Raw genomic sequence first — 19708 nt, 5'->3', positions numbered from 1 at the left:
GTATAGCATCCACTGCTCACATCCGATCACAGTTTAGAAATTATACTATGCCTGTATCAGTCCTATATAAGATGATCCTTAGTAACGGAGAATACCTCTTACAAGGAAACAGATAAACACATAGCAGTGGCGTCCGACATGTGAAATTATACGCCATGCCACAACTAACTCTGTAAACAACACATCTGTCAAGTAGTTGTATATACAGGGATTGCAGTGTCTCACAAACACCTACCGCTAACTTAGTTATGAAAGTGAAGTATCGATTTTACACCCTAGAAGCGACAGGGGAATGGAGTACATTGGATAAATCTTCGTATGTTTAAGGAAATGTGTCACGTTTCATCACACATGAGATGGAAGTCTTCTCATGACCGAGAGGGTCACTGTTAACGATCGCAAAAAGACACACAGAACACATAATGATTGACTGACATCGCTTGTTTGAGATGGAGAAAGACTTTTGGTGGTGGGCAACACCTACTGGGGATGGCTAGCAACGAAACACTGATCGCGTACATGGCTGCAATATGAGGAATCAGTAAAAACGGAATGCAGAGCCATCTGTCTTTTATTTAAAATGATCCAGTGTGTGTGGTGTGATATGGTAGCAGCAGTAACAACATGATTTACACCATGCGACATTTAGTTTTCTGCGAGAGGCAATGGATCATAACATGTTAATGTCAGTTTAGAATCTGACACACACGTCAAAGTCGTGGCAGAGAAACAAAATGTATGGCAGCGTACAAAGCATGTTCCAGTAGGAAAAAAAAAAAACAAACAAACAATGTTTCAAACAACGACACAGGGTCACAGGGAGAGTCTCTTGCGACTTATAGTATAGTCTGTGGATTACATTCATCCTCCTACAGTACAGGTGATGAGACTTTAAACTGGTCTGTGCAGTGGATCAATACCTGTATCTTTAATAGGATCATCATAGGTGCTCGGTGCCGCCACGCATGCGGTATTTGTTTTGGACATATGGGAGGAGAGAGATACGGTAAAAACCCTATCGAGTTCTCTGTTGGATGAAGTAAGTGGAGCTTTCATAGTTTGTAATTTTTCTCTGTTAGATGGTACAGAATAACAATGATAGCATGTTGGAGTGATAAACGTGAATGGGCCGTGAGGGACACGAATCTGCTTTGGACTGCAGTATCTGTATGTAGTTTGGAGAATCATCACAATTTAGTAGCAAATTCCTCGTCCTTCTCCCAGTTCCCGTACTGTCTTTTATACTATCTTGTGTTCCAGGACTGGGCTTCATTTGGTGCTGACCTTACACATCGTGCATAGTTGGCGGAGATATGACAACTTGTTCCCGTTTCCATCGAAAGGTCAAAAGACTGTCCTGTCACACTACCTCAGCTTAGCCTGTTTCTACACGGGTTGCAGAAGGTCGTAGATATAGTTTTCTCTGTTTTCTACTCCGTTCTGGCTTAAATTGAAACGATCACATGCGTAAAGCTGCAGAAATGGCAGCAGTTGCAAGATGCATAGGGACTACCTAAAACCACATTGGAATTTTACTGCACCAGATAGGTTCGAGAAAGGCGTCTCGTTTCGAGATATGAGAGTGTCAGAAATATGATTCACTAGTGGCTGTAATCATTAAAGTACTAGTCCATAGGATCCATCACAGGTATGTGGTTGAATGGAAAGACTTGATTCCAATTCCCAGACAGCATTTCCAGCGGATAACGTAGCACTAGAGATCTGAAAAGCTAGTGTTCATTTCTTACGAGTTCAATCAGCACACCATCTACTGTTTGTGACCCTTCTCAATCAACCATTGTCTATAACCCAGTTGATATATCACCGAACCTCTCACATGGCATAGAGGCAGAATGCATTACAAATACTGGAGAAATATCTAGCAGCGGCACGAGGGAATTGCAAATGCCAGGTTCATACCACGTTCCTTAGCCGAATCAATTTCTACATTCGATAATTTTGTTACAAGGTTGCACCATCAGCGACGTTTTGGTCTGATAATATACACCCTAGCGATCATATTCAGTGTCGCGGTATTTTTATGCAAAAAGCACCAATGCCATACCTTGATTGATAAAGCCAGTATAGCTTTTAACATAGTTACTTGTCCGCCCCTGTAGAACCAAGACTGCTTGAGACAGTAATATGGTCGTTGCGTTGTGTTTTTTTTTTTTTTTTTTTTTTTTTTTTTTAACATATAGCGGTTTGTAAGACGATTACGCCTCTCGTTCTGAGACACAGTAGTACCACCCGCAAGAAAAGCTAGTGAGATATGTCCGCCCATCGCTGATTTTCGGTCAGTATTATTTCGTATCGCCGACAATCAGTTATTGACGACGTTTTATACTTGGTAGTAGGCGATGCATGATACGTTCGCCTTGAGCATTAGGCTTGTAAAGTACGTGTTTGTGTTGCAACATGTGCAAAGGAAATAGCTACGTCCAGTAGTAAGGAATGTATGGATTTGACGTGGAATACTGTGATAGCAAAGGTGAGAGTATGTCAGATCATAAGTATGGCACAGATACCTGTATTTCTATTTCTAGAGCCACAGTCGACAGTAGGGTGTATTTCCGACACTTCGCTCATTGTCAAATGTCATTCAATTGAGACCGCAATTGTAAAATGTAATTGTAAGTATAGCGATCGAATATACAGGGTGAGTCACCTAACGTTACCGCTGGATCTTTCGTAAACCACATCAAATACTGACGAACCGATTCCACAGACCGAATGTGAGGAGAGGGGCTAGTGTAATTGTTTAATACAAACCATACAAAAATGCACGGAAGTATGTTTTTTAACACAAACCTACGTTTTTTTAAATAGAATCACATTAGTTTTGTTAGCACATCTGAACGTATAAACAAATACGTAATCAATGACGTTTGTTGCATTGTAAAATGTTAATTACTTCTGGAGATATTGTAACCTAAAGTTGACGCTTGAGTACCACTTCTCCGCTGTTCGATCGTGTGTATCGGAGAGCACCGAATTACGTAGGGATCCAAAGGGAATGGTGATGGACCTTAGGTACAGAAGGGACTGCAACAGCACATTACGTCTACATGCTAACACCTTTTTATTAGTCTTTTTCACTGACGCACATGTACATTACCATGAGGGGTGAGGTACACGTACACACGTGGTTTCCGTTATCAATTACGGAGTGGAATAGAGTGTGTCCCGACATGTCAGGCCAATAGATGTTCAATGTGGTGGCCATCATTTGCTGCACACAATTGCAATCTCTGGCGTAATGAATGTCGTACACGCCGCAGTACATCTGGTGTAATGTCGCCGCAGGCTGCCACAATACGTTGTTTCATATCCTCTGGGGTCGTAGGCACATCACGGTACACATTCTCCTTTAACGTACCCCACAGAAAGAAGTCCAGAGGTGTAAGATCAGGAGAACGGGCTGGCCAATTTATGCGTCTTCCACGTCCTATGAAACGCCCATCGAACATCCTGTCAAGGGTCAGCCTAGTGTTAATTGCGGAATGTGCAGATGCACCATCATGCTGATACCACATACGTTGACGCGTTTCTAGTGGGACATTTTCGAGCAACGCAGGCAGATAATTCTGTAGAAACGCGATGTATGTTGCAGTGCTCTCCGATACACACGAAACAGCGGAGGAGTGGTACTCAAGCGTCAACTTTAGGTTACAATATCTCCGGATGTAATTCCGTACCATGTACAGCGTGTGCAGGCACTATCAGCAGCTGATTGGCCTCCACAGGTACACTTCTGCGAATGGTTCATCCAACAATGTGTCAATCCTCATTTCAGTGCAAATGTTCTCTTTACGGATGAGGCTTCATTCCAACGTGATCAAATTGTAAATTTTCACTATCAACATGTGTGGGCTGACGAGAATCCGCACGCAATTGTGCAATTACGTCATCAACACAGATTTTCTGTGAACGTTTGGGCAGGCATTGTTGGTGATGTCTTGATTGGGCCCCATGTTCTTCCACCTATGCTCAATGGAGCACGTTATCATGATTTCATACGGGATACTCTACCTGTGCTGCTAGAACATGTGCCTTTACAAGTACGACACAACATGTGGGTCATGCACGATGGAGCTCCTGCACATTTCAGTCGAAGTGTTCGTACGCTTCTCAACAACAGATTCGGTGACCGATGGATTGGTAGAGGCGGACCAATTCTATGGCCTCCACGCTCTCCTGACCTCAACCCTCTTGACTTTCATTTATGGGGGCATTTGAAAGCTCTTGTTTACGCAACCCCGGTACCAAATGTAGAGACTCTTCGTGCTCGTATTGTGGACGGCTGTGATACAATACGCCATTCTCCAGGGGTGCATCAGCGCATCAGGGATTCCATACGACGGAGGGTGGATGCATGTATCCTCGCTAACGGAGGACATTTTGAACATTTCCTGTAACAAAGTGTTTGAAGCCACGCTGGTACGTTTTGTTGCTGTGTGTTTCCATTCCATGATTAATGTGATTTGAAGAGAAGTAATAAAATGAGCTTTAACATGGAAAGTAAGCGTTTCTGGACACATGTCCACATAACATATTTTCTTTCTTTGTGTGTGAGGAATGTTTCCTGAAAGTTTGGCCATACCTTTTTGTAACACCCTGTATATGATCAGAATTTCTTTGCGTTTTGTGAAAAAACATTTAAGAATATTCTGCTAAGGTAGTCACTGAAGGCTTCATGCATTGCCCTCTTGACAGCCAAATGTGTTTCATTCAGTATCTATCTATAGTCCTACGCTTTTTTTACACCTATTATACAGTATTCTTCGTTTCTTTAGAAGTTTTTTTCACAGAGACTGCGTACTGTGAAGGGTCCCTCCTATTTAGAACTGTCATACTGGGTACATGCATATCCAGTGCACGGTCAACTACTGCTTGAAACGAGTCATAGTTCCTTTACATGCTCCTGCACTGTGCTGAAAGTTTCAAGTTTGTCATTGAGATAGGATACTATTGATTTTTTATGTAGTTTTCTGAACATATATATCTTTCTGTTGGTTTTAGTTGCTCTTTGTACTTTGGTAATCATTGTTGCCGCAACCACATCATGATTACTGATAGTAGTTTCAATGTGGACATCCTCAAAGAGGTCAGGTCTATTTGTTGCCATTAGATCCAATGTATTTCCATCATGAGTGGGTTCTGAACTATCTGTTCTATGTAGTTTCCAGAGGAAGCATTTAGTATAAAGTCTCCACCATTGATTATGTTACATACAAGGAAACTGAGGTTATCTTTACAGTTTTCAGTTACATCAAGATATGAGTCTGGTGGGTGGCACAAGAATCCATTTACCATTTTATGCCTAGCCCCAAATCTGACTCCTGGCCAAACTATCTCACATTCAGCTTCAATTTCTGTCTCATTGGATCTGAGTTTCTTGTCTACTCTGACAAATACACCACCTCAATTTCCCATTAGCCTATCCTTTCAACACACACTTAAATTAGTCTGCCTGCTTATCTGAGTGGTAAGGTGTTTGCTATTGTGTAGTGGGCCCAGGTTCCATTCTTGGCTGGGTTGGAGATTTTCTCTGCTTGTAGACTGGGTGTTGTGTTGTCCTCATCATCTTCTCATCACCCAACATTGCGTCACCTGAAATAAGACTTGTATCTCAGTGGCTGAACTTCCTTGGATGGGACCTCCCAGCCAACGATGCCCCACGGACATTTTTACACTTAAATTTTCCCCAAAAATCTCACTACTGTCAATTTCAAGTTTCAACCAGCTTCCTGTACCTACTATTATGTGAGTGTTAATGCTTTTTAGGGGTGCTTCAAACACCAGCACTTTGTGGCAAATACGTTGGCGGTTAACCACTAGGATTTTAATACTCTCACCTCTGGGAGGCTTTTCTTTCGATCTTACATGTACTTCTGGGCTACCTACAGCTCCAACGTTGTCACTTGTCAGGCAAGGAACAGATGGTGCGTGTGGATCAGAGAGACAAAAAGCACACTGGCTCTGCCACAACATATTATCTTGGTCCCTATGCACAGAATGCATCACATAGCTACCTTCTTTGATTTACAGCACTGTTAAAAGCATCAAAAAACATAAGGACGAACAATGATGCAAATGAGAAAGTACAATATTGTAGTGAGTACATTTCTCTGAACACTAATAAACACACAATTGCATTCAAGAACAGAAACTTGTGTTTCCTGTGTTTTCATCCATATTTCCTTCATTGGTGCTGCAGTGACATTAATGTAAGTTGTCTAACTACAGAGTACTTACATGTTAGTGTTGATTGTTTAGAAGGTTACATTTCATACTTAATGTTAAGCTTTCTATCTGTTTGTGTGGCATTATGAACAACAATTTCTTCAAAATGTTTGAATCTCAAAATAGTTTTCATCTTTACAGTGAACTTTTTCTAACATCTCTTTTTTTATTTTAGTGTAACAAAATTCCTCTAAGTGGTAATGGAGTAGGTAATTTTGTTCAGAGTATGTTTTTATTCACCATTTGTTCTAGAATTTTGCTACAAATAGAGGTGATTGATGTATATTCATGGCTGTGTGGATGAGTTAATGCTGCCTCTTATGTAATGTCATTGACAGGTTTGCTTCTGTCTCATCTTATGTCTCATGTAGGCCATGGCAGCTGACAAAGCTGCACTACATTCAAACTCTGGCACTACACTTGGCTCACTCCTCCTTTGGCCATTCCGTCAAATTTCAAAGTTCACCATGTTGCTTCACCTTTGCATTTGTGTTCTTCCACCTATTTGAATGATTTACTGTTGCCCTCAACGGCAAGGGTTTTTGATGACCCACTGATGCACAGAGACCTAGGCCTCTACTTCAGCTAGTTACTGAGACTCATATTTCATTATTTATTTCCTTTTGTATTGTACAGCGATTGGTGAAGCAGCATTGCACCTTATGTGACCACCAAAGATACGTAAAACTATTAATGTTATCTCTTGTCTCCTGTTGAACTCTTTAAGAAAAGACACGCTGGTGAATTGTGTTATGTGTTGTATTTGTTGAACTTAATAATATCTCACTGTTTATGTGGCTGTCTTTAGCATTGTGGTTTGTCACTCTTAATGCAACTTACTGGTTTCATAATATTCTGTTTATACAATAATTAGGAGAGGCTGAGCCAGATGTTTTTTTTTGTCGAACTTTACAAAAGAGCATTCATATCATCTGAATTAAACATTTCTATAAGGTTGAGATTGAGATTCCTCTGTGAAATTGTGTCCTATTTATCTTCCCAATTTCAACAGGACTGTTGAAGAATCATTGGTGGATTTTACTTCTTCCTTTTGTCAGTGTGTGTATTCATTTACAATATACATCTATATAGCTGAGGTCACTAATGCACTTTTCTTTGATGGCACTCAGCTTGACAGTACTGCATTAAAATCATGATCATCAGTATTTAGCAGTCAAGGAGAGAAGAGGTGATGGCATAAAGTTGCTGATCACAAGTGTGCATCAATGTCCTGGGTTAAATTCCAACCTCTCAGCAGTTTTTTATGGAATGATGTTATGTGACTCTATTGACAGTAGTAAATCCTTGAGATGATTCCATTAAGCTTGGTGTCTCCTTTGGTTTTATGTGTCAGCACTGAGTTGCACTCTCTCCCATCTCTTCCTCATCATCAACAATGTTTAAATGACACTAAACTCTAGATCCACTCACCACCATCACCTATTCTGAACAGAGACACTTAAGACATAAAACTCATTCATAACAAAGCAATAATACCATTGTGTACATGGTAACATTGCTTTCAAGGCAGGCAGATTAACAACCCTCATAAATCTTTGAGCTAGTAATCCCATACAAATTAAAATTGTGTATTGGGTCAAGACTTGAACCTGGACCTTCCTTCCAGAAGTGCTAATCTCACATGGTTTGCTTTGGAAGTAAGGAGATGAAGTACTGGTGGAAGTAAAGTTGTGATGGTGAATCGTGAGTCATGTTTGGATAGTTCGTTCAGACGAGCGCTTGCCTGCAACAGGCGAAGGTCCCATATTCGAGACCTGGTCTGGCACAAAGCTATAATCTGTCAGGAAGTTTCAGATCAGTGCACACTGGTCCCATTCTTGCAGGATCTTTTTCCAGCCACAGTGATGTTGGAGATTTGATGTTTTACCGGATTCCTGATATTCATGGTACACTCGTGAAATGGTCGTACTAGAAAATCGCCACTTCATCGCTACCTTGGAGATGCTGTGTCACATTGCTCAAGCACTGACTATAATGCCACATTCAAGCTCACTTAAATCTTGATAACCTGCCACTGCAGCAGCAGTAACTGATCTAACAACTGTGCCAGACACTTTTGTCTTATATACACTCCTGGAAATGGAAAAAAGAACACATTGACACCGGTGTGTCAGACCCACCATACTTGCTCCGGACACTGCGAGAGGGCTGTACAAGCAATGATCACACGCACGGCACAGCGGACACACCAGGAACCGCGGTGTTGGCCGTCGAATGGCGCTAGCTGCGCAGCATTTGTGCACCGCCGCCGTCAGTGTCAGCCAGTTTGCCGTGGCATACGGAGCTCCATCGCAGCCTTTAACACTGGTAGCATGCCGCGACAGCGTGGACGTGAACCGTATGTGCAGTTGACGGACTTTGAGCGAGGGCGTATAGTGGGCATGCGGGAGGCCGGGTGGACGTACCGCCGAATTGCTCAACACGTGGGGCGTGAGGTCTCCACAGTACATCGATGTTGTCGCCAGTGGTCGGCGGAAGGTGCACGTGCCCGTCGACCTGGGACCGGACCGCAGCGACGCACGGATGCACGCCAAGACCGTAGGATCCTACGCAGTGCCGTAGGGGACCGCACCGCCACTTCCCAGCATATTAGGGACACTGTTGCTCCTGGGGTATTGGCGAGGACCATTCGCAACCGTCTCCATGAAGCTGGGCTACGGTCCCGCACACCGTTAGGCCGTTTTCCGCTTACACCCCAACATCGTGCAGCCCGCCTCCAGTGGTGTCGTGACAGGCGTGAATGGAGGGACGAATGGGGACGTGTCGTCTTCAGCGATGACAGTCGCTTCTGCCTTGGTGCCAATGATGGTCGTATGCGTGTTTGGCGCCGTGCAGGTGAGCGCCACAATCAGGACTGCATACGACCGAGGCACACAGGGCCAACACCCGGCATCATGGTGTGGGGAGCGATCTCCTACACTGGCTGTACACCACTGGTGATCGTCAAGGGGACACTGAATAGTGCACGGTACATCCAAACCGTCATCGAACCCATCGTTCTACCATTCCTAGACCGGCAAGGGAACTTGCTGTTCCAACAGGACAATGGACGTCCGCATGTATCCCGTGCCACCCAACGTGCTCTAGAAGGTGTAAGCGAACTGCCCTGGCCAGCAAGATCTCCGGATCTGTCCCCCATTGAGCATGTTTGGGACTGGATGAAGCGTCGTCTCACGCGGTCTGCACGTCCAGCACGAACGCTGGTCCAACTGAGGCGCCAGGTGGAAACGGCATGGCAAGCCGTTCCACAGGACTACATCCAGCATCTCTACGATCGTCTCCACGGGAGAATAGCAGCCTGCATTGCTGCGAAAGGTGGATATACACTGTACTAGTGCCGACATTGTGCATGCTCTGTTGCCTGTGTCTATGTGCCTGTGGTTCTGTCAGTGTGATCATGTGATGTATCTGACCCCAGGAATGTGTCAATAAAGTTTCCCCTTCCTGGGACAATGAATTCACGGTGTTCTTATTTCAATTTCCAGGAGTGTAGATATTGTCAACAGCAGCACTGTATTTTGCCTCTTTACATATCTCTGTGTTTGAATATGCATGCCTATACCAGTTTCTTTGGCGCTTCAGTGCAATATGAACAAGCAGTGATGATAAAACAATGTTTAATTTGTTGTTTTATATTTGTAACTCTTAATTTTTCTTTGTCAAAATCAGTTAAAGGGGTTTACATTTTACTGTTCCATTTGCTTTGTAATGTTATCTAAAAAAGCTTTTAAACCAATTTTTTAACAAGTTTGCTTTTTCAAGTACTAAAACATATGACACAATATTAGGTAAATATTTTGTCACAATGCTACCGAACTTCAGCACTCTGAGATACCTCTACTCAACGTTTGAAAGGCAAGTTTTTAAGTGCTACAAGAAAAGGATGTGAAAAGTGAAAAAGAAACTGTAGGACCAATCTAGTAGGCCTTACTACATCTCTATGTTGCTGTAAAACAGAAACAGAAGTTCATTAAAAAAGGTTTATTTATCTTCTCAGAGAAAAATTAAAATATCACTCAACAATACCTAACATAAAAACAAAACAGTAGATCAATGTACAAAAAGATATGAGATCAATTAATATATTTATGGAATAGTTTTCTATTATAGTATTTTGTATTCCTCTTAAACAAGGAAGTAGTCACAGTCCAACACTTTATCTTCCTAATTTAATATTTTGTACATCACACATGTTTACTTCAGTGCTGTTGCTGACAATGTAATATAATGTAGCAAATTACACCAATAATTTAGTATTTTATTTTTACACTATGATCTACAATGGAGCACATTTCAGTTGATAACTGAAATATTTTGTACTAGAAACAACTCACTGGATCCTTGCCCAGAATTAATTGGCAAGGAAAGTATTTTGAATTAAATAAATAGTTTCCAGTTTATCATCACCACATTAAACTGCAGTAAATGTCAAAAGCACAACATGTCTAAGAGCATTATCTGTAAGAAATTACTGTCTCTCAGTAACATGCTGTGTGTGTGTGTGCTAAGATGTTTCCTCAAAAGTCAAGTGAGAGTGATGTGCTATCTCATGTGAGGCAGTTATCTGAAGAAACTGGTGATTAAGTGATTCATCTAGCTCCAGATGTTCTTGCAGGGTTGTTTCAATGTAACCTAAAAGAACGAAAAATATGTCTTTAATATACTCAAGTATTAGCTATTAAAATAAAAAGAATGAATATGAAAAATTGTTAAAGTAAACACAAAGGCAACACACACTACCAAATATTAGTAAATACATTTTTTTTTACATTTGATAATAGCACATGTCTATGATTTATTTTTCCTAATAATAGGCTGGGATGAACTCATGCTGACTCAGGATCCTTCCACATTGTCTGACTGTTTTTATGGGCGCTGGAGGCCTTGCATATAGCTAGATACCAGCATTATTGTTCATTGTTTTGTTTGATGAATCTTATCTTTAGATGTTTCAATAATTTGGAGTCACATCAAAGACGTTCTTATGTACCCCCAAATCTGGAGAGAAAGATCAGAAAGAAGTTTCACTCAAGCCTCTAAAAGCATGGGTGTTACAAGATATTTTAATGATTAACTAAGTGCAGATTTTAGTAGAATAGAAGTCTGCTTTAGTTGTCAGTAATTTATCATTTATTGCAGGACTGCTTTTGATGCCTAAAGTTTCACCTTCAGGAGCCACCAAATAATTATGGAAATGTAAAATATAATTATGGAAAAATATAAATGTGTGGCACTCAGATGAGGGCATCACGCACATACCAAACACATGGGAGCCTAGGACAAGTAACAGTGTTGCCCACCTTGACAGCCAACACAGACTTCTGTCATTTCATGACTGACTTCGGTCACTGCCAAACATTTGAGTGTCCTTAGTTATCTGGTGGCACATGAAGATGGAGCTTTCGGCTTGGAAAGCAGTCACGAAATAAATAAAAAATTATTGCCAACTGAAGAGGATTTTTATTCTATTAATATGTTTCTCAGTTGTGGATGTTCACCTGATCATTTAGTCTGTAAATATAGATGGAATTACAGGACTGAATGGTTCAAGTTATTACACTGCCACTTTTACATACAAAGGAGTTAAAATTTTGAGAGTCACATCAGCTCTTTACCCACCAATCTATTCTGCACTCTACTATTGCAGTATACATCCTTTATACATATATAATATTTATTTAGTTAAATTCATAATTTTTATTAAAGAGGTTAGGCTCATGTTAAGCCAAAGGTCATTTGAAACATGCAGCCACATTTTTATCATACTTATTTGGCATCGGATTGTTGATGTGACAGAATTGGAGGGTAGCTTTACTCCAAAGATACAGATTTAGTTATTAAGTTCCTAACTGTCTGCCTAAGTGACACATGCTATTTCAAACTCCTGCTGTCACTGCTCCACAGAACTAAGTCAGTAACACATTTAAAAAAAAAATGAGAAATACGTATACAGGGTTGAATGGACATAATGTTACATATTTGCAGCCACTATCAATGATGCAGCAATGTACATCTGATAACTGTTATTCGAGTTATGCAGATGTAAAGGCGAGGTTTTTGGACCCAATGATGATCTGATCCTATACTGAAATAAATTGTCTCTAATAAAATACACTCCTGGAAATGGAAAAAAGAACACATTGACACCGGTGTGTCAGACCCACCATACTTTCTCCGGACACTGCGAGAGGGCTGTACAAGCAATGATCACACGCACGGCACAGCGGACACACCAGGAACCGCGGTGTTGGCCGTCGAATGGCGCTAGCTGCGCAGCATTTGTGCACCGCCGCCGTCAGTGTCAGCCAGTTTGCCATGGCATACGGAGCCCCATCGCAGTCTTTAACACTGGTAGCATGCCGCGACAGCGTGGACGTGAACCGTATGTGCAGTTGACGGACTTTGAGCGAGGGCATATAGTGGGCATGCGGGAGGCCGGGTGGACGTACCGCCGAATTGCTCAACACGTGGGGCGTGAGGTCTCCACAGTACATCGATGTTGTCACCAGTGGTCGGCGGAAGGTGCACGTGCCCGTCGACCTGGGACCGGACCGCAGCGACGCACGGATGCACGCCAAGACCGTAGGATCCTACGCAGTGCCGTAGGGGACCGCACCGCCACTTCCCAGCAAATTAGGGACACTGTTGCTCCTGGGGTATCAGCGAGGACCATTCGCAACCGTCTCCATGAAGCTGGGCTACGGTCCCGCACACCGTTAGGCCGTCTTCCGCTCACACCCCAACATCGTGCAGCCCGCCTCCAGTGGTGTCGCGACAGGCGTGAATGGAGGGACGAATGGAGACGTGTCGTCTTCAGCGATGACAGTTGCTTCTGCCTTGGTGCCAATGATGGTCGTATGCGTGTTTGGCGCCGTGCAGGTGAGTGCCACAATCAGGACTGCATACGACCGAGGCACACAGGGCCAACACCCGGCATCATGGTGTGGGGAGCGATCTCCTACACTGGCCGTACACCACTGGTGATCGTCGAGGGGACACTGAATAGTGCACGGTACATCCAAACCGTCATCGAACCCATCGTTCTACCATTCCTAGACCGGCAAGGGAACTTGCTGTTCCAACAGGACAATGCACGTCCGCATGTATCCCGTGCCACCCAACGTGCTCTAGAAGGTGTAAGTCAACTACCCTGGCCAGCAAGATCTCCGGATCTGTCCCCCATTGAGCATGTTTGGGACTGGATGAAGCGTCGTCTCACGCGGTCTGCACGTCCAGCACGAACGCTGGTCCAACTGAGGCGCCAGGTGGAAATGGCATGGCAAGCCGTTCCACAGGACTACATCCAGCATCTCTACGATTGTCTCCATGGGAGAATAGCAGCCTGCATTGCTGCGAAAGGTGGATATACACTGTACTAGTGCCGACATTGTGCATGCTCTGTTGCCTGTGTCTATGTGCCTGTGGTTCTGTCAGTGTGATCATGTGATGTATCTGACCCCAGGAATGTGTCAATAAAGTTTCCCCTTCCTGGGACAATGAATTCACGGTGTTCTTATTTCAATTTCCAGGAGTGTATATTATTACAGATGTGTATTGCATAAGCAGTTCTTAACAATAATTAAAGCTGTACAACACCATCTCCATAAAATATTTCTACTAATGAGAGGGACTGATGACCATAGATGTTAAGTCCCATAGTGCTCAGAGCCAAAAATGTTACTAATGAGAAAGGTTTCTTGAAATCACAGCAGTTTTTATTAGACAAAGTATTTATTATATTTCAAGTTAATAGAAAACGTCCCTACAATACCTAATCTTCATTCACATCCACATCTCCACTAGACTTTGTCATTGCTTCTCTGATTCAGTACAGTTGTGGTAAAAATTATATATTGTCTCATTTCATATAAAAGTAACACGAACCAACAATTAGTAATATCAGTGCCGATTTTCCGCACTCTGATTAATGATTGTTCAGAACGTTCTCCCCTGCAACTCACTCTGCAGATTCTCTCAGACCAACTGCCATGTGTCAAGCAGGCAGGCACGAAAATGCTGCTACACTTGAATGATGGGGTATCCCTGTGCCACCTATGGGCTCTGGTCCAGCAGAGCTGAGTTAGAATTGATATGTAGTCAACTTTGTTGATATCTGTACCCTTACACAACTGTCAGTCCTTGATAAAGGATATCAGGACCCAGGTATCATGTTAATAAGAAGTCTGCCCAAAAGCCTGCTGGATGGTGTACATGACATTAATATTCCAAAGGAGCTCAAAGGTTATCTGATGGAAAAGGAATGTTATGGTTTTATTGATTACTTATTAAATTAAATTTTTTGGTATTGTTCATTGTAGTAATTAGTGTCAAAAGCCAAAGTTAAATTGTTGCTCTTTAAAAAATATGTGATAATGAATCCTACAGGATCAAATGAAATCAAATTAAATCAATCAGGTTAGTGAAATGAATATCAATAGAGCTCAGCATCCCAAAAGAAGTATATTCATAAATGATTTTTTGTCTCAGTATCCAGTTACATCTTCAGTGTGCGGTTTACCTTGATGTCAAGGCTTTTTTTTCTTTTATTATAGACCAGCTGACTGCCTGGTGTTGCCCAGGTATGTATTTATTCTGAGCTTCTATTAGGTCATCTCCTCCTCCCACTTCTCTTCGTCCATTTCCTCCTTCACTCCCTCTCTGTCCATCTCCTCTACCCTCTCTCTCTGTCCACTTACTCCATCCCCCACCCCCCACCCTCCCAAACTGTCGATCTCACCCTGCTCATCTGTCCACATTCTCCTTCCTCTCTCTCTTTACATCTGCTCCTCCTCTATGTGTCCAATCGTTCCCTCCTCCTCTGCACATCTCCCACTCCCCCTCTAATTCCACCCACCCTCCCTCTCTCTATCTCCCCCTCCCCCTTCTCTCTCTCTCTCTCTCTCCCTCTCCCTCTCTCTCTCTCTCTCTCTCTCTCTCTCACTCCATCTCCTCCTTGCCCCTCTCTCTATTCATCTCCTCCTTCCCCTCTCTCTGTTCTTATAGTTCTCTCCCCCCTCTCCCTCCATCTCCTTTTCTTCTCTTTCTCTGTCCATCTCGTCCTCCTCCCGTCTCAGTTCATCTCCTCCTCCACCTCTCTCTGCTATGCATGCCTCTTTTGCCCCCTGTCTCTGTTCATCTACTGCTCCTACCTTTTTCTTTCCATCTCCTCCTCTCCCCTCTCTCTGTCTATTTCCTCCTGCTGCCCTCACTGTCCATCTCCTCCTCTCTCCTATCTGTGCCCATCACCTTGTCCCCCTTGCTGTTTGTCCTCCTCTTTCTCTTCGTCTTCCTCATTCTCCTCCATCTCCTCCTCCTCCTCCTCCTATCTCTTTCCATGTCATCATGCTCACCCCAATTGTAGGCTGGTGGTTTTACACCCACGGCATTTCTTTGTCAATGGTAACTAATATGTGTACCAAATTTGGTTTAAATTGTCCCAGGGACTTAGGATGTGATTTTTACCCATGGTTTTGCCATTTACTGATACATCAAATATATTTCATATATATTTAGCATACTTCACACGTATTTATCCACACATTTTACCTGCATCACTAGCGAATTTCGACCTCCAATTTCATTTTCACATAGCTCAAGTTTATGACATCATATCTCCTGAACTACATACTACACAATGATACAACTTTTCAGATACATCCTGTGGTATATATGGCTACTGTCTGCAAAATTTGTTGTGAATAGACTTAATAGTAAAGAAGTAATGAATTAAAATGTTATGCATGATGTGGTAGTTTTTCATCAATGTTAGTGTTTGAGACATCTTATCTCCTCAGTTATATATGTTATACAGTGATATAATTTTGCTGGTACATTCAGTCATTCAATGGTACATGTGAATACTGTCTGCAAAATGTGTCATAAATACAGTTAGTCATAAAGAATCAATAAATTAAGATGTCGTGTTTCATGTGGCACTTTTACTGCATGAGCAGTGAAAATGTGGTAAGCAATAAACTCTTTTCCTTTATCATTTTGTGAGTTGTCAGCAAGAAAACGTTTTGTAAAGGTTTGAAATCACATGAAAACGTTTGTTGCAAGGCTCTAAGTGCTCTCATTCTCAAATACTGGATGACTAAAGTAGGAGCTTTCGCACATTGTGGGTTACACTGCTTTTTCACCCCCACCTCATCCCTTTGATAGGTAGATGGTTCTTACCCCCACAGCAGTTCTCTCTAGACAGTAAGTGATATGTGTACCAAGTCTGGTTAAAGTAGATCTAGTAGTTTAGGTTGAGATGTGGAACATACATACATATTTACATACATCCATGTTTATAATATATGTTGATGTGTCCGCCACAATCTAGGTTATTAAACCAGGATGCCTGTACACATTGTTTTCCAGTTTACACCAGAATGCTTATTGGTGATCACAGAATTATGTTCTGAGCTTACTACAATAGAAAACTGACAATGATGACGCTATGGCATTCTCACATTTTTTTCCCCACTTCTGTGTTCACAAACTGTCTGGTTACATTTGACCCAACTCTCTCTATTTCACTCTCTAGCTCTCTCTCTCTTCCCCCCCCCCCCCACCTCCACCCCTCTCCCCCTTCCATACACCACTGCTCTCTCCAACTCATCCCCTACCACACATAGATATCAATACAACATCACTGTACTCCATACAGATTTGAAATTTTATGATACCAATAATTAAATTCACAAGGACTTGCCATTGCCCTCTCTTCAAGTATAGTAATTTAATCAAATATCACATAATAAAACTATTACAAGGCTAATGTTTGGTCTAGCATTTTTCCTTTTTAATTGTAATCATATTATGGGATTCCCTGTCTCTAATGTCCTGTTAATTTCGTACTGTTTCCCTGACAGGTGTTACACAATTCACAAACAGTAGTACGACAATGAAAATAATTGAAAATGAAGAAAAGTAAGTTAAATATTTAATGGATAAGTATTGAAAGTGTCATACCTATATTATCACTCAACATTTTTTGTATAGAATCATAGGGAATGTATTCTGGAACTGCACCATTATGGCTCTCTGATGGTTCTTGTGAGGTGGCTGATGTCATATCCTCTTCATCATTTTCATGGTTTACATTGTTTGTAAATACGTGTTGATCTGTAAAGAAAATTTAAGAAAATCTGTTTATACAATCTATAAAAAAAATCTTCATTCAAATCCAACACTGCCCACATTGTTTGAATCATTTGCAACTCCTGTGTTCTATCACCCGTGTTTCCCTATAGTCTGACTGAAAGATATTATCAGAGGGATTTTTGAATGTCATAAAAGCAGCTCTGCTTGTTGCTGAAGGCATTTTCCACTTATTAATGCAGTTGTGCTATAATCTTTACTTTTCTTTATGATATAGCATTACACATTGTCTATATGTGGGTGTTGTATTTACACTCCTGGAAATGGAAAAAAGAACACATTGACACCGGTGTGTCAGACCCACCATACTTGCTCCGGACACTGCGAGAGGGCTGTACAAGCAATGATCACACGCACGGCACAGCGGACACACCAGGAACCGCGGTGTTGGCCGTCGAATGGCGCTAGCTGCGCAGCATTTGTGCACCGCCGCCGTCAGTGTCAGCCAGTTTGCCATGGCATACGGAGCTCCATCGCAGTCTTTAACACTAGTAGCATGCCGCGACAGCGTGGACGTGAACCGTATGTGCAGTTGACGGACTTTGAGCGAGGGCGTATAGTGGGCATGCGGGAGGCCGGGTGGACGTACCGCCGAATTGCTCAACACGTGGGGCGTGAGGTCTCCACAGTACATCGATGTTGTCGCCAGTGGTCGGCGGAAGGTGCACGTGCCCGTCGACCTGGGACCGGACCACAGCGACGCACGGATGCACGCCAAGACCGTAGGATCCTACGCAGTGCCGTACGGGACCGCACCGCCACTTCCCAGCATATTAGGGACACTGTTGCTCCTGGGGTATCGGTGAGGACCATTCGCAACCGTCTCCATGAAGCTGGGCTACGGTCCCGCACACCGTTAGGCCGTCTTCCGCTCACGCCCCAACATCGTGCAGCCCGCCTCCAGTGGTGTCGCGACAGGCGTGAATGGAGGGACGAATGGAGACGTGTCGTCTTCAGCGATGACAGTCGCTTCTGCCTTGGTGCCAATGATGGTCGTATGCGTGTTTGGCGCCGTGCAGGTGAGCGCCACAATCAGGACTGCATACGACCGAGGCACACAGGGCCAACACCCGGCATCATGGTGTGGGGAGCGATCTCCTACACTGGCTGTACACCACTGGTGATTGTCGAGGGGACACTGAATAGTGCATGGTACATCCAAACCGTCATCGAACCCATCGTTCTACCATTCCTAGACTGGCAAGGGAACTTGCTGTTCCAACAGGACAATGCACGTCCGCATGTATCCCGTGCCACCCAACGTGCTCTAGAAGGTGTAAGTCAACTACCCTGGCCAGCAAGATCTCCGGATCTGTCCCCCATTGAGCATGTTTGGGACTGGATGAAGCGTCGTCTCACGCGGTCTGCACGTCCAGCACGAACGCTGGTCCAACTGAGGCGCCAGGTGGAAATGGCATGGCAAGCCGTTCCACAGGACTACATCCAGCATCTCTACGATTGTCTCCATGGGAGAATAGCAGCCTGCATTGCTGCGAAAGGTGGATATACACTGTACTAGTGCTGACATTGTGCATGCTCTGTTGCCTGTGTCTATGTGCCTGTGGTTCTGTCAGTGTGATCATGTGATGTATCTGACCCCAGGAATGTGTCAATAAAGTTTCCCTTTCCTGGGACAATGAATTCACGGTGTTCTTATTTCAATTTCCAGGAGTGTATTTAGTCATTTTAACATTTTACATAACACAGCATTTCAAACAGTCCATGAGTTTCTTAACAGTTTTTCAGTTGGTAACACCCATAACAAACATAGTAATTTTACTGCAATTTCACACTGACTGCATATCGGAGACTGACTGAATAAAATGATTACTATACTGGCTATACTGGTAGAATGATAGCCCACCCAGGCTTTGTGTGGAACATCTATTTATAAATGTGTTTATTACAGAAAATCACAAATAAGTAAAAATCTAAGCTGTTCAATTTTAGATATTGACATAAAAGGCAGGAAAATTGAAAGGAACAGGGATACAATAGGCAGCAAATAAGTTTCTTTAATTAATAGTTGCTGAGTGATATGGTGTGGTGGTTAGCACATTGGACTCGCCTTTGGGAGGATGACGGTTCAAAACTGTGTCCGACCATCCTGATTTAGGTTTCCAAAAGTTCCCTAATTCAATTCAGGCAAATGCTGGGATGGTTCCTTTAAAATGGCACTGCTGACACTGACGGCGGCGGTGCACAAATGCTGCGCAGCTAGCGCCATTCGACGGCCAACACCGCGGTTCCTGGTGTGTCCGCTATGCCGTGCGTGTGATCATTGCTTGTACAG

At 43.0% G+C, this 19708-nt stretch overlaps 1 protein-coding gene across 1 annotated transcript in view; it reads right to left on the bottom strand.

Annotated features, from left to right (window-relative positions):
- Positions 1 to 10255: 10255 nt before the first annotated feature.
- LOC126183457 (zinc finger protein GLIS3-like) overlaps positions 10256 to 19708 on the bottom strand; it is a 43297-nt gene continuing 33844 nt past the window's right edge. Inside the window, exons 9-10 of the mRNA XM_049925453.1 lie at positions 17227 to 17379; positions 10256 to 10899 (exon numbers count right to left, since the gene is read on the bottom strand). Of these exons, the coding sequence (XP_049781410.1) occupies positions 10772 to 10899; positions 17227 to 17379 (281 nt within the window). The 3' untranslated portion in view covers positions 10256 to 10771. The remainder of the gene's footprint in view (positions 10900 to 17226; positions 17380 to 19708) is intronic.

This window comes from Schistocerca cancellata, chromosome 4 (genome assembly GCF_023864275.1).
Source record: "Schistocerca cancellata isolate TAMUIC-IGC-003103 chromosome 4, iqSchCanc2.1, whole genome shotgun sequence".
In the NCBI taxonomy this organism is placed as follows: domain Eukaryota; kingdom Metazoa; phylum Arthropoda; class Insecta; order Orthoptera; family Acrididae; genus Schistocerca; species Schistocerca cancellata.
This window is presented reverse-complemented; position numbering and strand designations above follow the sequence as displayed.